General features: G+C 37.9%; 1 protein-coding gene across 2 annotated transcripts in view; it reads left to right on the plus strand.

Annotated features, from left to right (window-relative positions):
* ADAM28 (ADAM metallopeptidase domain 28) overlaps positions 1–21,934 on the plus strand; it is a 78,034-nt gene extending 56,100 nt beyond the window's left edge. For both annotated transcript variants that reach the window (XM_055427238.2, XM_055427239.2), the window contains exons 15-22: positions 2,887–2,989; positions 5,457–5,616; positions 6,543–6,623; positions 7,418–7,496; positions 15,968–16,076; positions 17,025–17,103; positions 18,699–18,761; positions 20,621–21,934. In XM_055427238.2, the coding sequence (XP_055283213.1) occupies positions 2,887–2,989; positions 5,457–5,616; positions 6,543–6,623; positions 7,418–7,496; positions 15,968–16,076; positions 17,025–17,103; positions 18,699–18,761; positions 20,621–20,641 (695 nt within the window). In that variant the 3' untranslated portion in view covers positions 20,642–21,934. The remainder of the gene's footprint in view (positions 1–2,886; positions 2,990–5,456; positions 5,617–6,542; positions 6,624–7,417; positions 7,497–15,967; positions 16,077–17,024; positions 17,104–18,698; positions 18,762–20,620) is intronic.
* Positions 21,935–25,198: the final 3,264 nt, after the last annotated feature.

The following is a 25,198-nucleotide window of genomic DNA, read 5'->3' on the forward strand; positions in this document are numbered from 1 at the left end:
GTCACTTGAGTTCAGTCGCTCAGTTGTGTCCGACTCTCCGCGACCCCATGAATCATAGCACGCCAGGCCTCCTTATCCATCACCAACTCCCGGAGTTCACTCAAACTCATGTCCACAGAGTCGGTGATGCCATCCAGCCATCTCATTCTCTGTCGTCCCCTTCTCCTCCCGCCCCCAACCTTTCCCAGCATCAGAGTCTTTTCCAGTGAGTCAACTCGTCGCATGAGGTGGCCAAAATATTGCAGTTTCAGCTTTAGCATCAGTCCTTCCAATGAACACCCAGGATCGATCTCCCTTAGAATGGACTGGTTGGATCTCCTTGCAGTACAAGGGACTCTCAAGAGTCTTCTCCAACACCACAGTTCAAAAGCATCAATTCTTCGGCGATCAGCTTTCTTCACAGTCCAACTCTCACATCCGTACATGACCACGGGAAAAACCATAGCCTTGACTAGACGGACCTTTGTTGGCAAAGTAATGTCTCTGCTTTTTAATATATTATCAAGGTTGGTCATAACTTTCCTTCCAAGGAGTAAGCGTCTTTTAATTTCATGGCTGCAATCAGCATCTGCAGTGATCTTGGAGCCCAAAAAAATAAAGTCTGACACAGTTTCCACTGTTTTCCCATCTATTTCCCATGAAGTGATGGGACCAGATGCCATGATCTTTGTTTTCTGAATGTTGAGCTTCAAGCCAAACTTTTCACTCTCCTCTTTCACTTTCATCATGAGGCTTTTTAGTTCCTCTTCACTTTCTGCCATAAGGGTAGTGTCATCTGCATATCTGAGATTATTGATATTTCTCCCGGCAATCTTGATTCCAGCTTGTGCTTCTTCCAGCCCAGCGTTCCTCATGATGTACTCTGCATATAAGTTAAATAAGCAAGGTGACAATATACAGCCTTGACGCACTCCTTTTTCTATTTGGAACCAGTCTGTTGTTCCATGTACAGTTCTGACTGTTGCTTCCTGACCTGCATACAGGTTTCTCAAGAGGCAGGTCAGGTGGTCTGGTATTTCCATCTCTTTCAGAATTTTCCACAGTTTATTGTGATCCACACAGTCAAAGGCTTTGGCATAGTCAATGAAGCAGAAATAGATGTTTTTCTGGAACTCTCTTGCTTTCTCCATGATCCAGCGGATGTTGGCAATTTGATCTCTGGTTCCTCTGCCTTTCCTAAAACCTGCTTGAACATCTGGGAGTTCACATATTGCTGAAGCCTGACTTGGAGAATTTTGAGCATGACTTTACTAGCGTGTGAGATAAGTGCAATTGTGCGGTAGTGTGAGCATTCTTTGGCATTGCCTTTCTTTGGGATTGGAATGTAGACTGACCTTTTCCAGTCCTGTGGCCACTGCTGAGTTTTCCAAATCTGCTGGCATATTGAGTGCAGCACTTTCACAGCATCATCTTTCAGGATTTGAAATAGCTCAACTGAACTTCCATCACCACCACTAGCTTTGTTCGTAGTGATGCTTTCTAAGGCCCACTTGACCTCACATTCCAAGATGTCTGGCTCTAGGTCAGTGATCACGTTATCGTGACTATCTTGCTCGTGAAGATCTTTTTTGTACAGTTCTTCTGTGTATTCTTGCCACCTCTTCTTAATATCTTCTGCTTCTGTTAGGTCCATACCATTTCTGTCCTTTATTGAGCCCATCTTTGCATGAAATGTTCCCTTGGAATCGTTAGGATTTTCTATATAGTATCATGTCATCTGCAAACAGTGACAGTTTTTTGTATTTCTTTCCATTATGGTTTATTACAGGATATGGAATGTAGTTCCCTGAGCTATACGATGGACCTTATTTCTTAACCATCCTATAATAGTTTGTATCTGCTAGTCCTGGATTCCATAGGCTTTTTATTATTTCTAACTTCATTGTTTTTTCAAAGGCTGGATTCATATTTTCCAGGTCTTCCTTATTGATCTTTAAAGTGGGAGAGAGAGAAGGAGTAGAGGCATTAGAAAAAGAAGGATAGAGACATTTGACTCAATAGAACTTGATATGAAGTCTGATTTTTCATCTCTCTTTGTGGCTTTAACCAGTACCACCCTCTGTACCTTTATTAACAAAATGAGAATGCTAATAAGAATGCGTAATATTTATACACCATGTTCTACTGACCAGGCACTCTTCTCAGTGGCTCACATAGATTAACTCATTTAATCTTCTTAATAGTGATTTTCCTTGGTGGTCCAATGGTTAAGACTCTGTCTTCCAATGCAGAGGGTGTGGGTTCAATCCCTGGTAGGGGAACTAAGATCCCACGTGACTCCAGATGTGGTCAAACATTTAAGTAAATAAAGTTTGTTTTTTAAAAAAGACATAATCCTAAAAACTTAAAAAAATAATCGTAATAACATTATGAGGGCATACTATCATAGAGTCATCATTTTTACACAGAGCAAATTGAAAGTTTAAGGCAATTAACCATATCAGCTCTTAACCACTGATTGCCCATCTGATGAAGAATGCATGAGAAATTAAACTTGTGATGCACATTACTTCCTGGCAGAGTAGAAGTCTGACTAAGCACAGGATGTACCTGTCACATGTGTACCCTCCAGCAGGACAGCATTCCAGTATCTGCCTGTGGGCTGCTGCTAGGATAACTGTGGCTCTTCTAGCTAAGTCTTCAATCTTACAGATGTTTCCAAATATTTAGATAGCCATCATTCAAAAATAGGCCATCCAAAAGATTATTTTAACTCCAGACATCTCTCTTGATATCATATCAAAGCAAACTATATTTCCAAGAAGAGGTATGATGCTAAAATTGTGTTCTTCATGCTGGCTTTCTGTTCCATGAATCCTTTGTAGCACTGAACTACTTATCTCTCTTCTTTCCATCTATGACCTTACTGACCTTGTTTGATCCCAGGAGCCCAGGTTGCAGATAAGTCATGTTTTAGACTAAATGAAGATGGGTCAACTCATGGATACTGTCGAAAAGTGAACAACACACACATTCCCTGTAAAGCAAAGTAAGTGGCCTTGCTATTTGAACTTCCTGCTCACTTTCACAGATGCTGATTTATCTCATTTAAAGAGAAAGTAATTTGGACATCATTTATTTAATAAACATTCATTGAGTGACAATTACTTGCTTTATTTTAGGCTAGGCACTGAGTTAAAAAGGTAAATAGGGATTGATTCCCATTTTTCAGTCTCTCATAATGCATGCTTCAAAGGACACCAAGTATAGCTGCGGTTAAATAGAATGAATATTTGAAAAGGAACATGCAAGAGTAAATGGGCCTGGTTAAATGTGTACACTGATTCTCCAGTATGCTTCAGATGCTTTTCCATCTACTGCATTTCATGATGATTCTATGGTAGAAATATGTACCTTCTCAGAGGAATAAGCAACACAATGATTGTACAGTTATTTATTATTATTTTTTAACTTGCCATGGCATTCCATAAAGAAAAATTACAGTAAGGGAAAAGATTGACAACTGACCTAAAGAATTTCTTTTCCATAAAAAAATTGATAGTCTGAAAAAAGAAAAGATAAAACACTGTAATCAATGAACTGGAGATTTTTCTATATATTTCCCTTGGGTTCTACAGTTCTAAGATGATTTTTAAAACTTAAATGATAATAGGTGAAATACCTGTTCCAAACTTTGCATGTGCAAACTAATGTGTAACAAGACACTGAATGAAAAAGATCAGCACTCCTCCAAGTTTTTTTCTGTTGAAATAACACTAATTTTTCTCGATAATTATTACCAAACAAACTATTTTGGACAGAAGATCATCTCTTGGGGAGTCTGAGCCTCAAAGACGGTCATGCCTTGTGGGCTCTCCTTTATAGGAAATCAGGGGAGAATATATTAATAAAAGGCTATATGTGTGTGGGAGTAGGGTGAATGGATAGCAATATTTAGTATGAGATGTTGTGAGAGGAAAAGAGACTAGGGTAATTCCATCTTTCCTCTGTAAAGTGTACACACACCCTTGTCCTGTATAAATGCTTGTGTAAATACTGGACAATTTCTGCAACCAAAGGCATAAGCATTTCATTTCTTCCCACAGTTTGACCTTCTGATCACTTCTTAATAATTTTTGCTTGTAGTGAGAAGTAAGCCTGAAATTCCCTGGGTCCTAGAGCCTTCCTAGGGCTTCCGTGGTGGCTCAGAGGATAAAGAGTTGCCTGTGATGCTGGAGACCTGGGTTCAGTCTCCAGGTTGGGAAGATCCCCTGGAGAAGGAAATGCAACCCACTCCAGTATTCTTGCCTGGAGAATTCCACGGATAGAGAAACTTGGCAGGCTACAGTCCATGGGGTCGCAGAGTCAGATATGACTGAGCAACTTTCACCATTTTAGACCCTTCCTCTTAAAGCTCTACCTAAATGATTCAAGAAAAACACCTTCTCAAGTCTGGAAAGAATGCATACCTTTCTCTGCTCCTCAGTGGTATTTTTTCTAAAAGCCACCAGAGTAATCAGAAGACTCTGATCCTAACACTCTCAGACATTTTTCACAACTTTCCTCTAAAAGCAATTGATTCCAATTTTGTTGGCATTGACTTTCTTCCCCTTGCTAGTGAATGCAAGGCTTTAGTGATCCCCTGGCAGTTTCATCTGAATTTGCAGGGGTTCTTTCAGGAATTCACATGATGCCTTGGAGTGTCATCTAGGCTCAGCCTTATACTGATACAACTATAGTCAAGAGAATTATTCTGCTGCAATTCATGCAATAAATAACCTTAGCTGAAACAAGACAGAAACTGACTTCCTAGGTGCCCTCCTTGATGTTAAGAACTGATGTTCCTTGATGTTAAGAACTGATGTTGAAGCTGAAGCTCCAATACTTTGGTCATCTGATGCAAAGAACTGACTCACTGGAAAAGACCCTGATGCTGGGAAAGATGGAAGGCAAAAGGGAAAGGGGAAGCGGAGGGTGAAATGGTTGAATAGCATCACCAACTCAGTGGACATGAATTTGAGCAAACTGTGGGAGATAGTGAAGGAGAGGGGAGCCTAGCGTGCTGCAGTCCATGCGGTCCCGAAGAGTCAGACACAACTTAGTGACTGAACATCAACAACCACACATACCCTCACATAAGGAATCTGAACATATACCCTCACATAACTTCAAGAATCTGACGTTAAGGTGCTGCATCCCTCCCACTGGCCAGAATTTAGTTAATTGGCCAAAGTTAGGGAATCTGGGAGACAAGGGTTTTTTGTTGTTGTTTGTATTTTTAGCAACACCGGGCCTTGCAAACCATTGAATATGGTGGTTCTGTTACTTAAGAATAAGGGGAAAACTGGTATAAAGGAGAGCTAGGAGTCTCTACCTTAGGGAAAAATATCATTAGTTAAATATTGATAGTCCATCAATTAAATATTTATATTTAATTAAATATTGATTTATATTTGTATAAAACTGTAGTTTGGATCCTGGTGTTTCAACTGCAGCAAATTTTGGCTTTTCCTCAGAGATGTCATGTGTGGGAAGTTATTCTGTAATGGTGGCTCAGATTATCTGCCCTGGAAAGGACGTATAGTCACAGCCCTGACATGTAAAGTATTTGATCCTGAAGATAGCAGTGAAGAAATTGGCATGGTAATCAATGGAACCAAATGTGGAGATAAGAAGGTGAGTTGAAATTGCGGCTTTTACTCAGAATGTTCTTTTTGTTTGTTTTTGTTTTGTTTATTTTCTTCTCAGGGCCACCCTGTATTTCACGGAGCACAATTTTCAAAGTAATGTTTATGCCGTTCATGTATACATGACTGTGTTCTTCCTGTCGGTGTTATTTAATAAGTACCTGTTATGTGCTTAGCACTAGGATGTTAAATTTGGGCAAGTTTTATTGCCCCTAAATTGGTAGGTTCTCAGCAAATGATAGCCACTGATAATAATAAATATAATCATAACAATACTGCTTATTTTTACACAAATTTTTATTTTAATCTTAGAGATGATATGATATTAACATGTTTTCCATAGTATTTTTGCTTGGAATATCATGTGCAATGCTTCACTCAGTGCTAACTGTCAGTCTACAGAGCTGGACTAAAGAGGTGGATTAAGGGGATAATCCATGAGGAATGAAGTAAGAAAATTTTCTTTAAAGAGGACTTCCTAAATATTTTATTACAAAAATTACCTAGATTCCATCTTCCTATTTTCAAAAGGATGCTGTGATTTCTCTAATAAAAAGCAAGTTTGATAACAATGTGTGCATGCATGCTTAGTTGCTTCAGTCTTTTCCGATTCTTTGTGACCCTGTGGACTGTAGCCCACCAGGCTCCTTTGTCCATGGGATTTCCCAGGCAAGACTATTGGAGTTGGTTGCCATTTCCTCCTCCAGGGGATCTTCCAGATCCAGGGACTGAACCCACGACTCCTGCATCTCCTACATTGCAGTCAGATTCTTTATCCACTGAGCCACCTGGGAAGCTCTTAATAGCATTAATAGTAGCTAAAAATATAAGATTAACTCCTGAAGAGTCAACAGCTTGCATAAGTGATATCTTTGGACATTCATGTCAGCTTTATGTTTTTCACTTCACTTTCAGGTTTGCATTAATGCAGAATGTGTGGATATGGAAAGAACTTACAAATCAGCAAATTGCTCCTCTAAGTGCAAAGGACACGCTGTAAGTCTTAACAGTGTTTTCCAAAGCTTGCTGAATCTTATGTAATTTTAGGTCAGACAGTTTGGGTGATGTTAATGTAGTGTTTCAGTGTTGAATGATTAAAACAATTAAGTTTATCTAACTCTTCAGTACTTTGATTCAATGAAAACTTCCTTCAAAGAACCCGGTACTGAAGTTCCTGATTTTTGTTGTTGTTTTTTTAACTTTTTGTTTTGTATTGGCATATAGCCAATTAACAAATGATGTTGTGATAGTTTCAGGCAAATATCAAAGGGACTTGGTCACACACACATACGTATCCATTCTCCCCCAAACTCCCCTCCCATCCAGCCTGCCACATAACACTGAGCAGAGTTTCCTATGCTGTAGGTAGATCTTTATTGGTTATCCATTTTAAATATAGCAATGTATACATGTCCATACCAGACTCCCTAACTATCCCTTCCCCCCAACAACCATAATTTCATTCTCTGTGAGTCTCTTTCGGTTTGGTTAAGTTCATTTGTATCAATTCTTTTAGATTCCACATTATGTCATATGATATTTCTCCTTCTCTGCCTGACTTACTTCACTCAGGATGACATCTCTCTAAGTTCATACATGTTGCTGCAGATGGCATTATGAAATTCCTACTACTGATACTTAAAATATGTAGGTAGTTGAAAGGCTGCAGAGCAGGGGGTTATTCTTTTGATTTTTGTGTTTTTTTTGAAATGTACTTAATTATGGATGAATAAGCCCTTGTGTTGAGCATTAGTTCAGTGAGAAAACTAACAGAAACATTGCTCCTCTAGGTGTGTGACCATGAGCTCCAGTGTCAGTGTAAAGAAGGATGGGCCCCTCCTGACTGCTCTAGTTCTTCCACGGTCTTCAGTACGTAACATTACATGTCTAACTTGAGAAAATTGCTCACCTCTTCTAAGCGTTTATTTCATATTATGTAAGATTCCATGCCTTTTTCTCTCTCTTCTTGGAATTCCTGTTCTGTAGGTAATGAATCCATGATATTAATCTCCAAAGTCTCTCATCAAAGTTTTAAGTCATATTACCCACCTTCTTATGTTTTTCTATTTTACCAAAAAAATTCTTGAAATTTTATATTTGTCATTTCAATTTTCTGAGTTTTCTTGCTTTACAATTGTCTGATTTTCCTAACAGCCTTGACTGAATGTATACATTCTCATAAAACTCTCTAAGAATATGAATTATTTTTGCAGCTTCAGTTTCTTCTCGAGAGTACCTCTATTTATTTTGAGTTGAGTTTTTTTTTTTTTAATTTTTTCACCCTCTCTTCTCTTATATTGCACGGTGCTATTTTTCTTCAGGATATATGATCCTTCATTGAATGTGGGATTAGGTTGACTTGAATTAGCTCCAAAGGGGTTTCCTTGCTTGTTGGACCTTACCTCTCCTGATGGGAGATCAGCCTGAGAGCTCTATCAGTAGGCAGATTTTCCTATAGACCTCAGACCTTCAATGTGGAATCAGCCAGAGTAGAGAGCCTCACCTCCAGTTGCCATGGTGATGAATACCTTGCCCTGAGGACAGAGCTTTTCATCCAGTTTAGTTTAGTCTCTCAGTCGTGTCCGACTCTCTGCAACCCCATGAATCACAGCACGCCAGGCCTCCCTGTCCATCACCAACTCCCGGAGTTCACTCAAACTCATGTCCATTGAGTCAGTGATGCCATCCAGCCATCTCATTCTCTGTCGTCCCCTTCTCCTCCCGCCCCCAGTCCCTCCCAGCATCAGAGTCTTTTCCAGTGAGTTAACTCGTCGCATGAGGTGGCTAAAGTATTGGAGTTTCAGCTTTAGCATCAGTCCTTCCAATGAACACCCAGGATTGATCTCCTTTAGAATGGACTGGTTGGATCTCCTTGCAGTCCAAGGGACTCTCAAGAATCTTCTCCAGAACCATAGTTCAAAAGCATCAATTCTTCGGCGATCAGCCTTCTTCACAGTCCAACTCTCACATCCATACATGACCACGGAAAAAACCATAGCCTTGACTAGACGGACCTTGGTTGTCAAAGTAATGTCTCTGCTTTTTAAGATACTATCTAGGTTGGTCATAACTTTCCTTCCAAGGAGTAAGCGTCTTTTAATTTCATGGCTGCAATCAGCATCTGCAGTGATCTTGGAGCCCAAAAAAATAAAGTCTGACACTGTTTCCACTGTTTCCCCATCTATTTCCCATGAAGTGATGGGACCAGATGCCATGATCTTTGTTTTCTGAATGTTGAGCTTCAAGCCAAACTTTTCACTCTCCTCTTTCACTTTCATCAAGAGGCCTTTGAGTTCCTCTTCACTTTCTGCCATAAGGGTGGTGTCATCTGCATATCTGAGGTTATTGATATTTCTCCCAGCAATCTTGATTCCAGCCTGTGCTTCTTCCAGTCCAGCGTTCCTCATGATGTATTCTGCATAGAAGTTTCATAAGCAGGGTGACAATATACAGCCTTGACGTACTCCTTTTCCTATTTGGAACCAGTCTGTTGTTCCATGTCCAGTTTTAACTGTTGCTTCCTGACCTGCATACAGGTTTCTCAAGAGGCAGGTCAGGTGGTCTGGGATTCCCATCTCTTTCAGTATTTTCCACAGTTTATTGTGATCCACACAGTCAAAGGATTTGGCATAGTCAATGAAGCAGAAGTAGATGTTTTTCTGGAACTTTCTTGCTTTCTCCATGATCCAGAGGATGTTGGCAATTTGATCTCTGGTGCCTCTGCCTTTTCTAAAACCTGCTTGAACATCTGGAAGTTCACGGTTCACATATTGCTGAAGCCTGGCTTGGAGAATTTTGAGCATGACTTTACTAGAGTATGAGATGAGTGCAATTGTGTGGTAGTTTGAGCATTCTTTGGCATTCCCTTTCTTTGGGATTGGAATGAAGACTGACCTTTTCCAGTCCTGTGGCCACTGCTGAGTTTTCCAAATTTGCTGGCATATTGAGTGCAGCACTTTCACAGCATCATCTTTCAGGATTTGAAATAGCTCAACTGGACTTCTATCACCACCACTAGCTTTGTTCATAGTGATGCTTTCTAAGGCCCACTTGACCTCACATTCCAAGATGTCTGGCTCTAGGTGAGTGATGACACCATCGTGATTATCTTGGTCATGAAGATCTTTTTTGTACAGTTCTTCTGTGTATTCTTGCCACCTCTTCTTAATATCTTCTGCTTCTGTTAGGTCCATACCATTTCTGTCCTTTATTGAGCCCATCTTTGCATGAAATATTCCCTTGGTATCTCTGATTTTCTTGAAAACATCTCTTGTTTTTCCTATTCTGTTGTTTTCCTCTATTTCTTTGCATTGATCACTGAGGAAGGCTTTCTTATCTCGCCTTGCTATTCTTTGGAACTCTGCATTCAGATGCTTATATCTTTCCTTTTCTCCTTTGCTTTTTGCTTCTCTTCTTTTCACAGCTGTTTGTAAGGCCTCCCCAGACAGCCATTTTTCTTTTTATCATTTCTTTTCCATGGGGATGGTCTTGGTCCCTGTCTCCTTTACAATGTCATGAACCTCCGTCCAGAGTTCATCAGGCACTCTATCTATCAGATCTAGTCCCTTACATTAATTTTAGAAACAGCTGCTCTTCCTCAGGACCCCTTCCTGTTGCTTTACAACCTTTAAGCCATTTGGCATAAATAGAATTGTTATATTTTAGCAATTCTTGTTGGTCAGTAGTGATAACACATTGAAATTTTCCTTTAAGTTCTTTTTATAGCTAGTAATAACGATAGAATCTTTTCTTAATTTTTTTTGCCCATTGGTATTTTCTCTTTTATGAAATATGTGTTCATGCCATTTTGTGTATTTTTCTATTGGTTGTCTCCCCGACCCCCTATTAACTTGCTTAGGTTTTAATATACTCGATATAAGCTATTTTTCAGTTATATGTGCTGCAAATAACTCCATTCTGTGTTTTCTCACTCTTTGTGATGTCATGTGATTACAGAAACTTTTAATTGTAATGTAGTCAATTTGTTTATCATTTCCTTGATGATCAGTTTTCCTTTTTGTGTCCTCTTTAAGGAAATTTTTTCTATCCTGAAGTTATGAATGTATATCCATATATGATCATCTGAAAAGGATTATTGCATTGCTTTTTCAAATTTAAATCTATAATGTATCTGGAATTATTTTGTGTATGATGTAAGTGTTCAATTTCACTTTTATCCCAGATAGATACTCAATTGTCACACCGTCATTTATGTAATAGATCTGTGCTATGCTAAATCGTTTCAGTTGTGTCCAACTCTTTGTGACCCCATAGACTGTAGCCCACCAGGCTCCTCTGGCCATGGGATTCTCCAGGCAAGAATACTGGAGTGGGTTGCATGCCCTTCTCCAGAGAATCTTCCTGACCCAGGGATCAATCCCTTGTCTCTTGTGTCTCCTGAACTGGCAAGTGTGTTCTTTACCACTAGCACCACCTGGGAAGCCTGTGTAATAGATCATCCTTCCTTAAAGCTTTATAGTGCCAATTTTCACTAAAGCACATGTGTCTGCATGTGTGTCTTTCTGGGATATTTCTACTTTTCTGGGGGTTCTATTTGACTATCCATATGCCAGTATAAGGCCTTCCTAGGTGAGTCAGTGATAAAGAATCCTCCTGCCATTGCAGGAGATGCAGGTTCAGGGAAGATCCCCTGGAGGAGGAAATGGCAACCCACTCCAGTATTCTTGCCTGGAGAATCCCATGGACAGAGGAGTCTGGCAGACTACAGTCCATGGAGTCACAAAGAGTCTGACACGACTGACCACAGACATGCATAATATTCTTTTATTATTGTATCTTTAAGATAAGTTTGTTATCTTCGAGGCAGTCCTTTAATTTTGTTCTTCAAGAATGTGTTGGCTATTAGCTTTTGTATTTCCACATATATTTTTACAGTCAGATTCTTAAGTTATATACACAATTCCTGTTGGAATTTAAAGTTAGTCTAAACTGTATCTATAGATTCACTTGGGGAAGAATGAGCATATATAAAATATTTAATTCCAAACCCATTACATGAAATAAGTATCCATTTACTTCAGTTCAGTTCACTTCAGTCGCTCAGTTGTGTCCTACTCTTTGTGACCCCATGAATCACAGCATGCCAGGCCTCCCTGTCCATCACCAACTCCTGGAGTTCACTCAAACTCATGTCCATCGAGTCGGTGATGCCATCCAGCTTAGCGTTCTTTAATTTTACCAAATAATATTCAATGATTTTCACCATAGAATTGTTATATATAATATATATTGTTTAATTGGATTTATAAGAAATTAACTTGTATATTTTGAATGGTATTTTTTGAAAAAATATTTTAACTATAACTAGAATATAGAACTTTAACTAATTTTTCTATATTTATTTTTGTTTGAAGCACCTCTGCTAACCTGTCAATAATGTTAGTAAGTTATAAATTCTTTTACATTTTCTACATATTCAATCATACTGTTTGAGAAAAATGACAGTTTTGCTACTTCCTCTCTAATATTCACAATTTTAATTTCTTGCTAAATCTGAGTACAGGATTATGCTAGTCATGTTAAATAAAGTGGAGTGTTTTCATTTATTTAAATTCACTGGAAGAATTTGTATAAGAATGGAAGACTCTCCTTAAACATCTGGTTAGAACTTGTCAGTAAGCCAAGCGGGCCTAGAGTTCTGAACAATATTTTAATTAAAGATCCAATGCCTTTAGTAGTTATAAGAACCTTCAGGCTTTTATATCTTCTTATGTTGAAACTCCAATACTTTGGCCACCTCATGCGAAGAGTTGACTCACTGGAAAAGACTCTGATGCTGGGAAAGATTGGGGAGGGTAGGAGAAGGGGACGACAGAGAATGAGATGGCTGGATGGCATCACTGACTCGATAGACATGAGTTTGAGTGAACTCCGGGAGTTGGTGATGGACAGGGAGGCCTGGCGTGCTGTGATTCATGGGGTTGCAAAGAGTCGGACACGACTGAGCAACTGAACTGAACTGAACTGTACAAAATTTTAAAACTTTAATTATTCTTTATGGTTTGTTTTTTCTTTTTCAAACTTTTTTTTTTTTTTTTTTGCTATTTCAATTTCTGCTTTATACAATTCCCTTTCCTTAAGTTTATTTCCTCTTAAAAAAAAATTCTTGAAAGAAAACTTTGCCTCATTACTTTTCAGTTTGTAGCCCATATGGTAACTAATAGTTTCATTATCATTTTATTCAAATTATTTTCAATTTTCCATTTGCTTTCTTCTTTGGCCCTTGAAATGTTTGGATGTGTATTTCTTAATGTATATGCATATACAGATTATTTAGCTATTGTTAACCTTATACGCAACATAATTCCATAAGGTTCAGAAAATCTACAGTGTTGAGAATGTATTGAAATTTATTGACACTTTCTATGGCTCAGCATATGCCCATATTGTAGGTGTTCTGTCTGTGCACAAAAAAATATGTATTATCCAGTTATGTGCAGTGTTTTCCATGTTTTTTAATCCATGTTTATTGGTTGTGTGTAATATATTAATCCTTACTGATATCTTGTTTGTTTGTTGTACCAATTACAGAGCCACAAGTGTTAAAATCCCCACTAAAATTATGAACTTGGCTATCACTTCTGATTCTATTCAGTTCAGTTCAGTCCAGTCACTCAGTCATGTCCAACTTTTTGCGACCTGGTGGATTGAAGGCTTCTCTTTTTATCACCAACTCCTGGAGCTTGCTCAAACTCATGTCCATCGAGTTGGTGATAACATCCAACCATCTCACCCTGTTGTCCCCTTCTCCTCCTGCCTTCAATCTTTCCCAGCATCAGGATCTTTTCCAATGAGTCAGCTCTTTGCATCAGGTGACCAAAGTATTGGAGCTTCAGCTTCAGCATCGGTCCTTCCAATGAATATTCAGGACTCATTTGCTTTAGGATTGACTGGTTGGATCTCCTTGCAGTCCAAGGGGCTCTTAAGAGTCTACTCTAGCACCACAGTTCAAAAGCATCAGTTCTTCAACACTCCACTTTCTTTATGGTCCAACTCTCACATTCATACATGACTACTGAAATAATCATAGCTTTGACTAGACAGACCTTTGTCAGTAAAGTAATGTCTCTGCTTTTTAGTATGCTGTCTAGGTTTGTCATGGCTTTTCTTCCAAAGAGAAAGCATCTTTTAATTTCATGGCTACAGTCACCATCTGCAGTGATTTTGCAGTCCAAAAAAATTCTGGGTCTATTAATGCCTATATATTTTGAGACCTTGATATCCGCTACAAAAAGACTTAGAATTGTATGTCTTCCCAGTGAATTAACACTCTTGTCATTATGAAATGCTTGTGTGTATCTCTAGTTTTCTTGCCTTTTAAAGTCTACAGGTCATGGAGAAAAATATAGCTGTACCATATTTATTTTGGTCTATATTGTTTTGGTTTAACTTTTTCCGTACTTTTATTTTCATCCTTTCTGAAACCTCATGTTTTACATCTGCCTCTCATTTTAAAAATACAAATATATTTAAAAATTTTAGATTGATAATAATTTTTAAAAAGCCTGGTCCATTCAAATTAAATGTAATTACTGATATACTTGGGTGTATTCTTCCTATCTGGTCTCTTCTTTTTTCTCTTCTTTCTTATCTTATGGGAGTTGTAAGGATTTTAATCACTCCAGTTTTCTTTTTATTAATTTGGAGATTATGCATTTATTTTGTATTCTTTTAGTGGCCATCATAAAAATTTCCACTCTATTATTTTTAATATAGACTTTACTTTTTAGAGCAGTTTTTAACTTCACAGGAAAACTGAGTAGAAAGTACAAAGGTTTCCCATATATCCTGCCCCACATGTACACAGTCATCCTCACCACTAACATCCCCCACCAGAGTGGAATGCTTGTTACAGTTAATGAACCTACAAGGAGGCATGATTATCGCCCAAAGTCTACAGTTTACATTAAGGTTCAGTCTTTGTTAATTTACTCTTCATTCTTTTGTGCATTTCTGGGCTTCCATCCAGAATCATTTTCCTTTCTGTCTTTCTGGGTTCCTGCTCTCTCACTTCAAACTAATTTTTTCTCACTCTAGAGTAATTTCCCCCTATTCTTTAGCAATTCTGTGTTTTTAGGAAGCTTTTTTTTTTTTTTTTTGGTTCAATTTGCTGTTTTTAGTGAGAGAGCTGGTTCAAATTTCCTAGACCTACGTTTCCAGAAATAGAAAGGCTGTGTTTTCTGTTCAGACACTGCCATCTTCAACTATAAAACTGCTTCCTGTTATAATACTCTCCATTTGTCATGCCCCAGCTTTATCCCTAGACCACGGCCTTTCAAATTATGGGTGTCTGTGGGGTACTGCTGAGTTCATCTTTATTTCCTCTGGACCATGTCACTCTTTTGAAATTAGCTACAATGTTGTTGTTAGTGCAAGTACATTTAAAAAGTTCTGAACATATCTATACTATTTCTAACACAAATACCTTAGAATTGTATTCCCTTTGGTTTCTTGGAAATAAATTTTTGTGGAGGGAAGAGGGTATTCAGTATTTGAACAATTATTGTCTTGCTTAGGATCCTACTTCTGAGGTCTCTGCCTTTCTGCATGCATGTGTGTTCACATTTGTGAGCTTTTCTTGCATTTATGCAAAAAAAAGCATTCTTATTATTGATTTAGTGATCTCTGTAATAAGAGAGCAGTCAGTAGCCATTGGCATTGCTCTTCAAACTTGTACCCCTGATCTTTGTGGTTTCAGATTATCATGAGATATTAATATGTGAGAAAACAAAAGCGTAAAGTTGCACTCATTACCTAGACTATAGATAAAATAGGAAACATCTTATAGCCCTCCAAATATAATTCTAATATAGAGCAAACATCAATAGAACACTCACTTATGTCCCATCTATCAGTAATCAATTATCCATCTGTTCTCTTTTTTTATGTCTCAGATTCTTATTTGGTACTGAGAGGAATAGAACTTCAAGACTTCAGGTTATTTTTACTTGCTTTATTCCAAGGTTGAATTTTAAAAATGTTTCTCTCCTCTTCTGCCATCCCCCTTATTTCATATACTTTCTGATCTTCCAGCCTTTTGTTTTCAATTTATTCCTTCTAAGAATTCTCAGTTATTTTGATGCTTTACCAATCTCATGTAAAATGTTCTGCATAGATATCCTTTAGCCTCTTTTTGTAAATAACATTATGATATTCATTATCAAGATACATTTTCATTTTGCTGGCTATGAGAGATTTTTCAGGCAACTCATGTTCTTTGGAAAAAGGATCGATGATGTTTGTGATGAAATCAGGACCAGTGTGCTGTGTATTTGTGAACTGATCATATTTTCACAAGGCCTTTGTTCTCTTTGTTGCAGACTTCTCCATTGTGGTTGGGGTGCTGTTCCCTGTGGCCGTCATATTTGTGGTGGTTGCTGTAGTAATCCGATGCCGAAACTCCAGAGAAAAGCAGAAGTTAGTCCAGAGGTAGGCCCTGCTCTGGGGACAGCTAATTCACTATAAATGTAAGGACCCAAATTATAAAATTTCATTTCATTTTAGTTTGCTTCAAATACTCAGAAATAAGTACAGATACATTTTTCTCAGACCAGATGCTTGGTATTCTGTTTATTGGGGCATTTTTCAGAGGAAGACCTGCTTTTTCTCTTCTGTTCATCACTGTTTATAATTCATAATAAGAAGAACTCTTATTATTAAAGATTTTAACACTCATTATACAAATACAGTCTTTAAAATGTATTGGTGACAGCTTTATGGCAAGCACCTTGCTTAGCCCTTTTGCATATATTATGTCATTTAATCTTCATAAGAACATTTAATCTTCACAAGGAAATAAGATTTACTTATTAGTATTTCCATTTTATAGATGAAAAGGTATTATATATTTATCCTCACAACAATCCTGCAAGGTTAGGGACTTCACATTTTTACTGATGTGGAAACAGAAGCTCGGGGAGGTAAGCAAGCATGTTTAAAGTCTTACAACCTACGTAACGGAATCTAGATTTGCACCTACATCAGTCAGTCTTTCAAACATAATCTTGACACTACAGTATCTTTCTAGCATTTTCAAAAGACTGACTTATTCACTCAGAATGGGCTTCTGATAAAAATGGAATGAATAAAATAAATCTTTATTTATTTAAAAGACACAATTTAGGTAAAAGTTGGACTCAAGACCATCGTTATTAGGTACCATGGCTCGGTAGAGAATCAAAAAGAAAATCAGTGGTGATGATTATGAATTACAGAAAAGGGAAACCCGGAGGATGTCCTCAGGAGCAGATGAAAAGCCCGTCAGTTACCAAGAAGGACACAAAAGGGCAAAGGAAACGAGCAGAAACTTCTCTCAAATCTCCCTCTTGTGGTAAAGACACTGCTAAGTCACTGTAAATGCTATGCTTTTACATACAGGCCACTGTCTACCACTGATGCAGGCCTACACAATCAGAAGAGGAAACCACAGGTGGCGAAGACTGTTCAACCCCAAGAGGTGAACCATAGTCTGTAGTGTGTTTGCTCTGGACCCCAGCTTATGATCCTCTCTCTCTCTTTAGTTGACATTTCTATTTAGCAACGTTTTACAAATCTATCTCACTAGTATGTAGTACTAGTATGTAGCAAGGACTGCAAGCTTTGTAAATACACATTCAGAAAGCTCGCCTTTGCCTTTTGTTAAATGCAAAAGAATCTCTCAAAAATGTAGAGGCCGCTTTGCTGTGGTTTACAAAAGGGAAAGAGAATAAAGAAAAAAAGGAAGGGTAGATGCCAGCTTCCTCTCCCTCTCTTTGTCTCTCTCTGTGTGATTCTAGGTCGATTCCTTATTCCTTTTGCAATATCCTCATAATGACAATAATATGTATACTTGTGGGCTTCCCAGGTGGTGCTAATGGTAAAGAATCTGCCTGCCAGTGCAGGAGACACCAGATGAGGTTTCGATCCCTGGGTCAGGAAGATCCCCTGGAAGAGGGCATGGCAACCCACTCCAGTATTCTTGCCTGGAGAATCCCATGGACAGAAGAGCCTGGCAGGCAAAAGTTCAAAGAGTCGGACACAACTTAGCGACTATAACAGCAACAACATGTACGCTTGTATGACAATACACGTAATATGTATAATCTTTAATGCCCTAGTTGTGTCCTGCAAATTTAGAAATTTAGATAGCAATTGCTTAATGATAATGACATTGATAATGTTTTTGATGGAAATATAACCATCTCTGATAACTCTGTACCCAGCAGAGTGCAGAGATTGGGTCACTATGATTGTCCCTCCAGTCTCTTGGTGCCATCTTAGTTCTGAGCTCACATTATCAGAAAAGGTGCTTATTTGGAAGCTGAAATTAGGAAACTTATTATTTCATTTTTAAAAATTTATATATTTTTATCAAATGAAAGATTATTTAAATTCTATAGTGCTTTACAATTTTCAAAGTTTAATATAACTATTTTATGGACATATGATGAACATAGCTTTCTATGTCTGTTGGCATTGAGTTTATTCCTGAACTGCATGTACACACCTAAATGAAAGAAGTAAACATGTGCATGCATGCTAAGTCACTTTTGTCATGTCTGACTCTTTGTGACTCCATGGACCATAGCCTGTTGGGCTCCTCTGTCCATGGCATTCTCCAGGCAAGAATACTGGAAGGGGTTGCCATGCCCTCCTCCAGGGGATCTTCCCAACCGAGGGACTGAACCTATGTCTCTTGCATCTCCTGCATTGGCAGGCAGGTTCTTTCCACTTAGCACTACCTGAGAAGACTTGGGAAGCCCGTATGTAAATATGCAGATTTAGATTATTCCTAGTTTTCTATATTTGAAAATGATTTAGTGAAAGTCGCTCAGTTGTGTCCGACTCGTTGCGACCCCATAGACTATTCAGTCCATGGAATTCTCCAGGCCAGAACACTGGAGTGGGTAGCCTTTCCCTTCCCCAGGGGATCTTTCCAACCCAGGGATCAAACGAAGGTCTCCCGCATTGCAGGTGGATTCTTTACCAGCTGAGCCATATAAGTCTTTCTTTCAAGCACACCTATTTTCAAGGCCCCATTTTTTAATTAATTTTTTTTTACCTTCCTGCCAGCTTCCTGCAAATCCAAGTTTTCCTCCACCACTGATTTCTACATCTGTATCATCCTCTTTTCTTGTAAGTATCAGATGGTCACTGGCAATGTTTGAAAGAACTCTTGTGCCCAATGTGAATGATGTCTTCCAAACTCTGGGTTGCATTTTAGGATACTCTAACTTGAGAGATCATAGCCCAAAGGAATATTGGAGAAAGCAAGACCTCCTCACTATCTGTAAATTAGTATGGCTATTATTTTTGACTGTTAAAAATAGTTCTGTTATGTAATTGTTAAAAAGGGATACATGATTCTGCTGTAGAAGATGCATTGTCTCCTTCAAAGGATAGTCTCTAGATGCATAGTTTGGAGGACATAAAACTGTATTATAAGTTAGATTTTACTTCCTTATTCTAGATAGAAAAAGGCCTCTACTAGTCACAGTTTTCTAGAGGAGGAAGTGTATGAAAAAGAGTCCATAAAGGCAAATTCAGAATAAAAGCCAACACCCGTGAAGAGGTAGAGTCATTCACTCAACTCGATCCTGAGACTCTTGCCTCCTACTTGGTACTCTATTGTGAGTAAATCAGAAGGAACTAAAATTTAAGGTCATTTTCTCAATGATTTTTACATTTTTGCTGGGAAAGCAAGTCATACACATATGGAGCACCTGTGCCGTGTGTACTTAGTTGCTCAGTCGTGTCTGACTCTTTGTGACCCTCTGTCCATAGGGATTCTCCAGGCAAGAATACTGAGCTGGGTTACCATGCCCCCCTCCAGGGTATCTTCCTAACTCAGAGACTGAACCCAGGTCTCCCACATTGCAGGCAGATTTTTTACCGTCTGAGCCACTAGGGAAGCCCATGGAACACCTCATATATGATGGGTGCCAAAGTGGATGATACTACAGAGAAAAGTATGGTAAAGGGATAAGGAATGGGGTACAAATGGTACAGTATGAGGAAAATCCCCTGACTAAGTGGTGGGAATCTGTACCGGACCCTGAGAGTAGAAATTAAAATAAATGGCTGAGACTTCCCTAGTGGTCGGGACTTCACCTTCCAATGTGAGGGTACAGGTTCAGTCTCTGACTGGGGTCCTAGGATCCCACATGCCTCATGGCCAAAGAACCAAAACATTAAAAAAAAAAAAAAACAGAAACAGAAGCAATATTGTAACAAATTCAGTAGTCTCTAAAAATGGTCCACATCAAAAAAAATCTTTTTAAAAAAGTAAGTGACAAGGATGTAAGGAATGACTGAAATAAGGAAATGAGTACAGTAAAAACAAGAATTGAATAGCATTTTTAATGCCGACCATTATTTTTGTTTCTATTATAGCATAGAAACATAAAAGGACTTTCTTCTGTTTTCAAAGATAATCCAGGGTCTAAACCTAAGATTAGTGATACATAGTCAAACTGTTACAATCTTGTAGCACTCCTAGAATCAAGGACAGAAATTCTAACCATGTCTTCCAAGAAGATGTTCACTGAGGACAGTATCTCTATAATTGTGCAATAGGCTTTAGTATCTGTCTGCCCTCTAGTTTGGACAATAACCAAGAGAAAGAAGATGTAAGGGTCTTTACTAGAAAGTGATGACCCCAATATTCTTTGTTTTCTCAGAAATATTACCCAGGGTTAGTGAGATGGAGAAAATTTCCCACAGAAAAACACTCAGCATGACATCACTGTTCTTCTGTTCCCTGCCTTCTTTCCTATAAGTACCCATATGGATAGTTGGATACCAGTGTGATGTTTTTCTCTTTTTCTTTCTCTACCCTCCTGTGTTTCCACTCTTTCATTGTGAAGTATCACAGAATCTATAGAAAAGGACGTGTGACTACAAAGAATTCATTTTAACTTCTTAATAGTTAAAGGTTATAGAATATCTACATTTTTAGGAAAAATTCATTATTTAAGAGTTTTGTCTTTCTTTAGGACTCCAATCCAAAAATCTGAAGAACACCTAAGCAAATGTTGCTGGGTAAATGATCAACTTGGAAGACTGGACAATCTGGATGGAAGAGAAACATACTTACTTCCTCACTATTATTTGCCATCGATACCCAGCAAGGCCACTATTTCTTGATTATACTTTAACGACCCAAAATTTCAAGAGAGACATACTCTTGATAATCTTTGTATGAATTAAAATTTTCTGTTCTCCATACTTATGGGAAAAAGGATGATTCTAAAGAATGACCTATGAAGCTGATATCTCTAATTAGGTGAATTTCCTAATCTTTCCCACACCCTATTTTTGACCATGATGCTGGCTAATATTTGTTAAAGGACTTGTGCACCTTTATTTTCTCACTTGCTAGGAATTAATTCACCCTCTAATGAAGATAAAAAATAAGAAATCACAGGAAACTAGGAGAAAATTACATACTCATCATTAGATAACTAGCAACATCTTAACTGTTTGAACCATGAAACTGTCAAATTAGAACCCTTAGTTACAAAAACCTTCTCTGGTTTATATAATATCTTTTTCCTACATTATCTTCTGCAGTCCTTATTAGCTGTGTAATCGGAAGTTCACTACAATTGATTAAGACTTTATTAACTAAATTTTTATAGAAATTTGTATAATTCAGTTACTGGCAATCATAAAGTGAACATTACTAAGTAGAAAAGTTTTAGTTAAATAAATTAATAACATAAACCAGAAATAAATTACTAACATAAACCAAAGTTTATAAATTGGTGACTTGCAAGATGTTTTTGGACTGCAGATTTATTTTATTTGGCCTGAATGATTTTGGCCAAAAAAGTTTGAAATGTTTTGAATGTATTGCCAATATTTAAAAATTGGGAGATCTTGCATAAACATCCAGATCACCAGCATTTTAAAAGTAATCAAATGGTTTTTCAACACTGCAATCACATTGCCACCAGTAACCATAGGCTTAGTTGACTAGTGATGGAACAGAGTTGGTAGATTGCCTACTAAAACTTTCTTCCCTTTCAGAACTCAAATTTTTTTTTCATATTAAAAAAAATCTCTGTAATAACCTTTATGGGAAAAGGATCTGAAAAGGAACAGATATATGTTGTTGCTCAGTCACTCAGTCGTGTCCAACTCTTTGTGACATAATGGACTGTAGCATGCCAGGCTTCCCTGTCTTTTACCATCTTCCAGAGCTTGCTCAAACTCATGTTAATTGAGTCGGTGATGCTATCCAACCATCTCATCCTCTGTAGATACATGAGTGTGTATAATTAAATCACTTATACTGTATACCTAAAATTAACACAACATTGTCAGTTCAGTTCAGTTCAGTTCAGTCGCTCAGTCGTGTCCGACTCTCCGCGACCCCATGAATCACAGCACGCCAGGCCTCCCTGTCCATCACCAACTCCCGGAGTACACTCAAACTCATGTCCACAGAGTCGGTGATGCCATCCAGCCATCTCATTCTCCGTCGTCCCCTTCTCCTCCCGCCCCCAACCTTTGTAAATCAAATATATTCCAATATAAAAATTTTTTAAAAATTAATGGTAATTCTAACTCCATCTCCTGAAGAAATTTCTGTCACACTAAATCAATCACAATAATCTCATTTCCTTACCAGTGGTTGATTGATTTGGAGGTGTGGGTACCATTACTGCAGATGGAGGAGGTGGAGTTACAGGTGCATCCACAGTTGGAGGGTTGAGATGGCATGTCCCACTGCTATCTAGTCTTTTTACATATTTATATACATTGCACACACAAATTGAGCAGGTTTCAAAAAGCATAAAAAAAAAACCCAGGAAAATTAGAAAACAAAACATGGCGTCACCAGCTCAATGAGCGTGAGTTTGAGCAAATTCCAGGAGATGGTGAAGGACAGGGAAGCCTGGCATGCTTCAATCCATGGGGTCACAAAAAGTTGGATGCAACTTAGTGACTGAACAACAACAGCAAAATTGCTATGTGCGGGAAATATACAATACACAGGGATAAAAGCAGAGACAGTTCCCCTGGCTCTACCATTAACTAATCTTTTAGACTTAGTAAATCACTTGAACTCTGTGGGTATCTTTAAATTTCCACACCTATGAAATGAAATCAACAATTCATAAATTGCCAATATCTAAATAGGATTTTCTAAGACATGCATTTTTCTATGAAAACTTAAAAAGAAAAAGAGAAAAGAAGAGAAATGTCCATTGTGTAGAAGGGCAGATAATGTCCATATGTCAAGGATCTACCCATAAGATAATTGCATTCTTGGCTTTGTCAAGGCTGTGGCTACTGTTTCACATGTCTTTGAGCAGGAAGTAGGGCCGAGTTACTTATTATTTGTAGATATTTCATCAGTGAGACTCTATTTTTCTTTGTGCTTATTCTGCCTATGAAGTGCTTTTAGAATTTGCTTCATATCCTCATTCATATTCCTCTTCTTCCATTACATCTAAATCTCAGCCAAAACTTCTGGGTTAAACTGAACACTGTCCTAGATTTGGGGTTGCCATGTGAAACGACCCTGAAATGATAGTTGTGGGAAATCAACAAGCACTGAGTGTATAAAACTTTTATAAAAAAGCAAAATTAAAACTGTAAATCTGGCAATTTTTAAAAAAAGGTTAGAATACCATAGTGTATAGTGAAGTCACTCAGTAGTGTCCGACTCTTTGTGACCCCACAGACTGTAGCCTACTAGGCTTCTCTGTCCATGGGATTTTCCAGGCAAGAGTATTGGAGTGGGTTGCCATTAGAGTAGCGTAAAAATTTACAATTATAGAATGCAATATGATTTATACAAGTCTGTGTATATATGTGTGCACAGATGTCTTCATTTAATTCATCTAACATTGTCTTCACTGGGGCTTCCCTGGTAGCTCAGATGGTAAAGAATCTGCCTATAATGCAGGAGACCTGGGTTCAATCCCTGGGTCAGGAATAATCCCTGGAGAAGGAAATGGCAACCCATTCCAGTATTCTTGCCTGGAGAATCCCATGGGCAGAAGAGCCTGGTGGACTATAGTCCATGGGGTCACAAAGAATCAGACATGACTAAGCAACTAAGCATGCAAGCATGCATTTTACAGATGAGAAAACAAAGATAAAATGAGAATAGTTTATTTTTCTCTAGATTACTCAGCTAGAAAGTGTTGAAATAGGGACTCAAACCCAACTCTTCTGACTCGAAAATTTTAGTTCCTTCTATACAAACTGTCTACAGCAAAACTATCTTGCACAGGAAAGCACATTTAATGTTACATTACTAAGTATGGAAATTCCATTTTATCTCCAGCTATCATTTCTTTTCTACAATATTACTAGTGACAATTGTCTGATGTTGAAGTCAAATCTTATGTCTCTTTGCTGTCCACTACTATTTTTTCTCTCCATTCTGGCCACTAGTGATGAGCAAAGAGTCTGGAAAATGTTATATACTCAACAAGTCCTTAACAGAAGTCTTCTGTCCAGATTCTAGATTTGTGCATTATGCAACTTACACTTACCTGTGTTTTTTGTTCTTTAATTAAAACATTTATAAAAATTCCAGTTTATTTATATTATGTTGACCTTGAGGCCAGAAAGATTAACCTCTTTCCATGCTGTCCCAGGGCTCACAGCCTCATTCTAAAAAAGCCATAAATAAGTATGGAAATATAATCATTGCTAAAATAACAGCATAAGGGAGCTAATGGGAAATATTTGTCAAAGAAGGGAATGAGAAGTTTCTCAGGAAGGTGCCGTTTAAACCTTAAAAGAGTAGGTTTGTCAGGCCTATAAAGGAAATTAAAAGAAAGGGACATTCTAGGAAGATAATGAGATTCAATGATATCATGTATAAAGTCATGGTTCAGCAGGTTTATCAAGATTAGACTGAATAAAATACTTATTTTTGAGTCTTTTTACATATTTATATACATTGCACACACAAATTGAGCAGGTTTCAAAAAACATAAAAAAAAAAACACAGGAAAATTAGAAAACAAAACAAGATATTTCAATGGTTGTCCAGGGAAAGGATGGAGGGAATGGATAGTTAGGGATTTGGGGGTGGACATGTACACACTGTTATATTTAGAATGGGTAACCAAAAAGGATCTACTTTTAGCACAGGGAACTCTGTTCAATGTTAAGTGGCAGCCTGGGTGGGAGGGGATTTTGGGGGAGACTGGATACATGAGTATATATGGCTGAGTCCTTTCGCTGTTTACCTGAAATTATCATAACATTGTGTGTTACTTGGATATATCTTAATACAAAATAAAAAGTTAAAAAAAATAAAAATCTCATCTAGAGAAAAAAAGCAAGAATGTTCCAGAAACCATAAAGCCATGGGTAAGATGAGACCAGTGAAATATAAAACATACAGCCTTACATGGTTGATAAGTATGTGCTCCAAGTTCTCTTCCAAACTATAGGAAAAAAAAAAGCAAACAAGAGAAGTAAACAAGATTGATAGGAGATTTATAGCATCCATAAAGTAAAATTATTGTGCTATCAACAAGGATAATAAAATTACATAAACAGGACAAAGCCAGCTAGCTAAGTTCAGTTCAGTCGCTCAG

This window comes from Moschus berezovskii, chromosome 7 (assembly GCF_049115385.1).
Source record: "Moschus berezovskii isolate FMDL1 chromosome 7, NW_MosBer_1.0, whole genome shotgun sequence".
NCBI classification, from domain to species: domain Eukaryota; kingdom Metazoa; phylum Chordata; class Mammalia; order Artiodactyla; family Moschidae; genus Moschus; species Moschus berezovskii.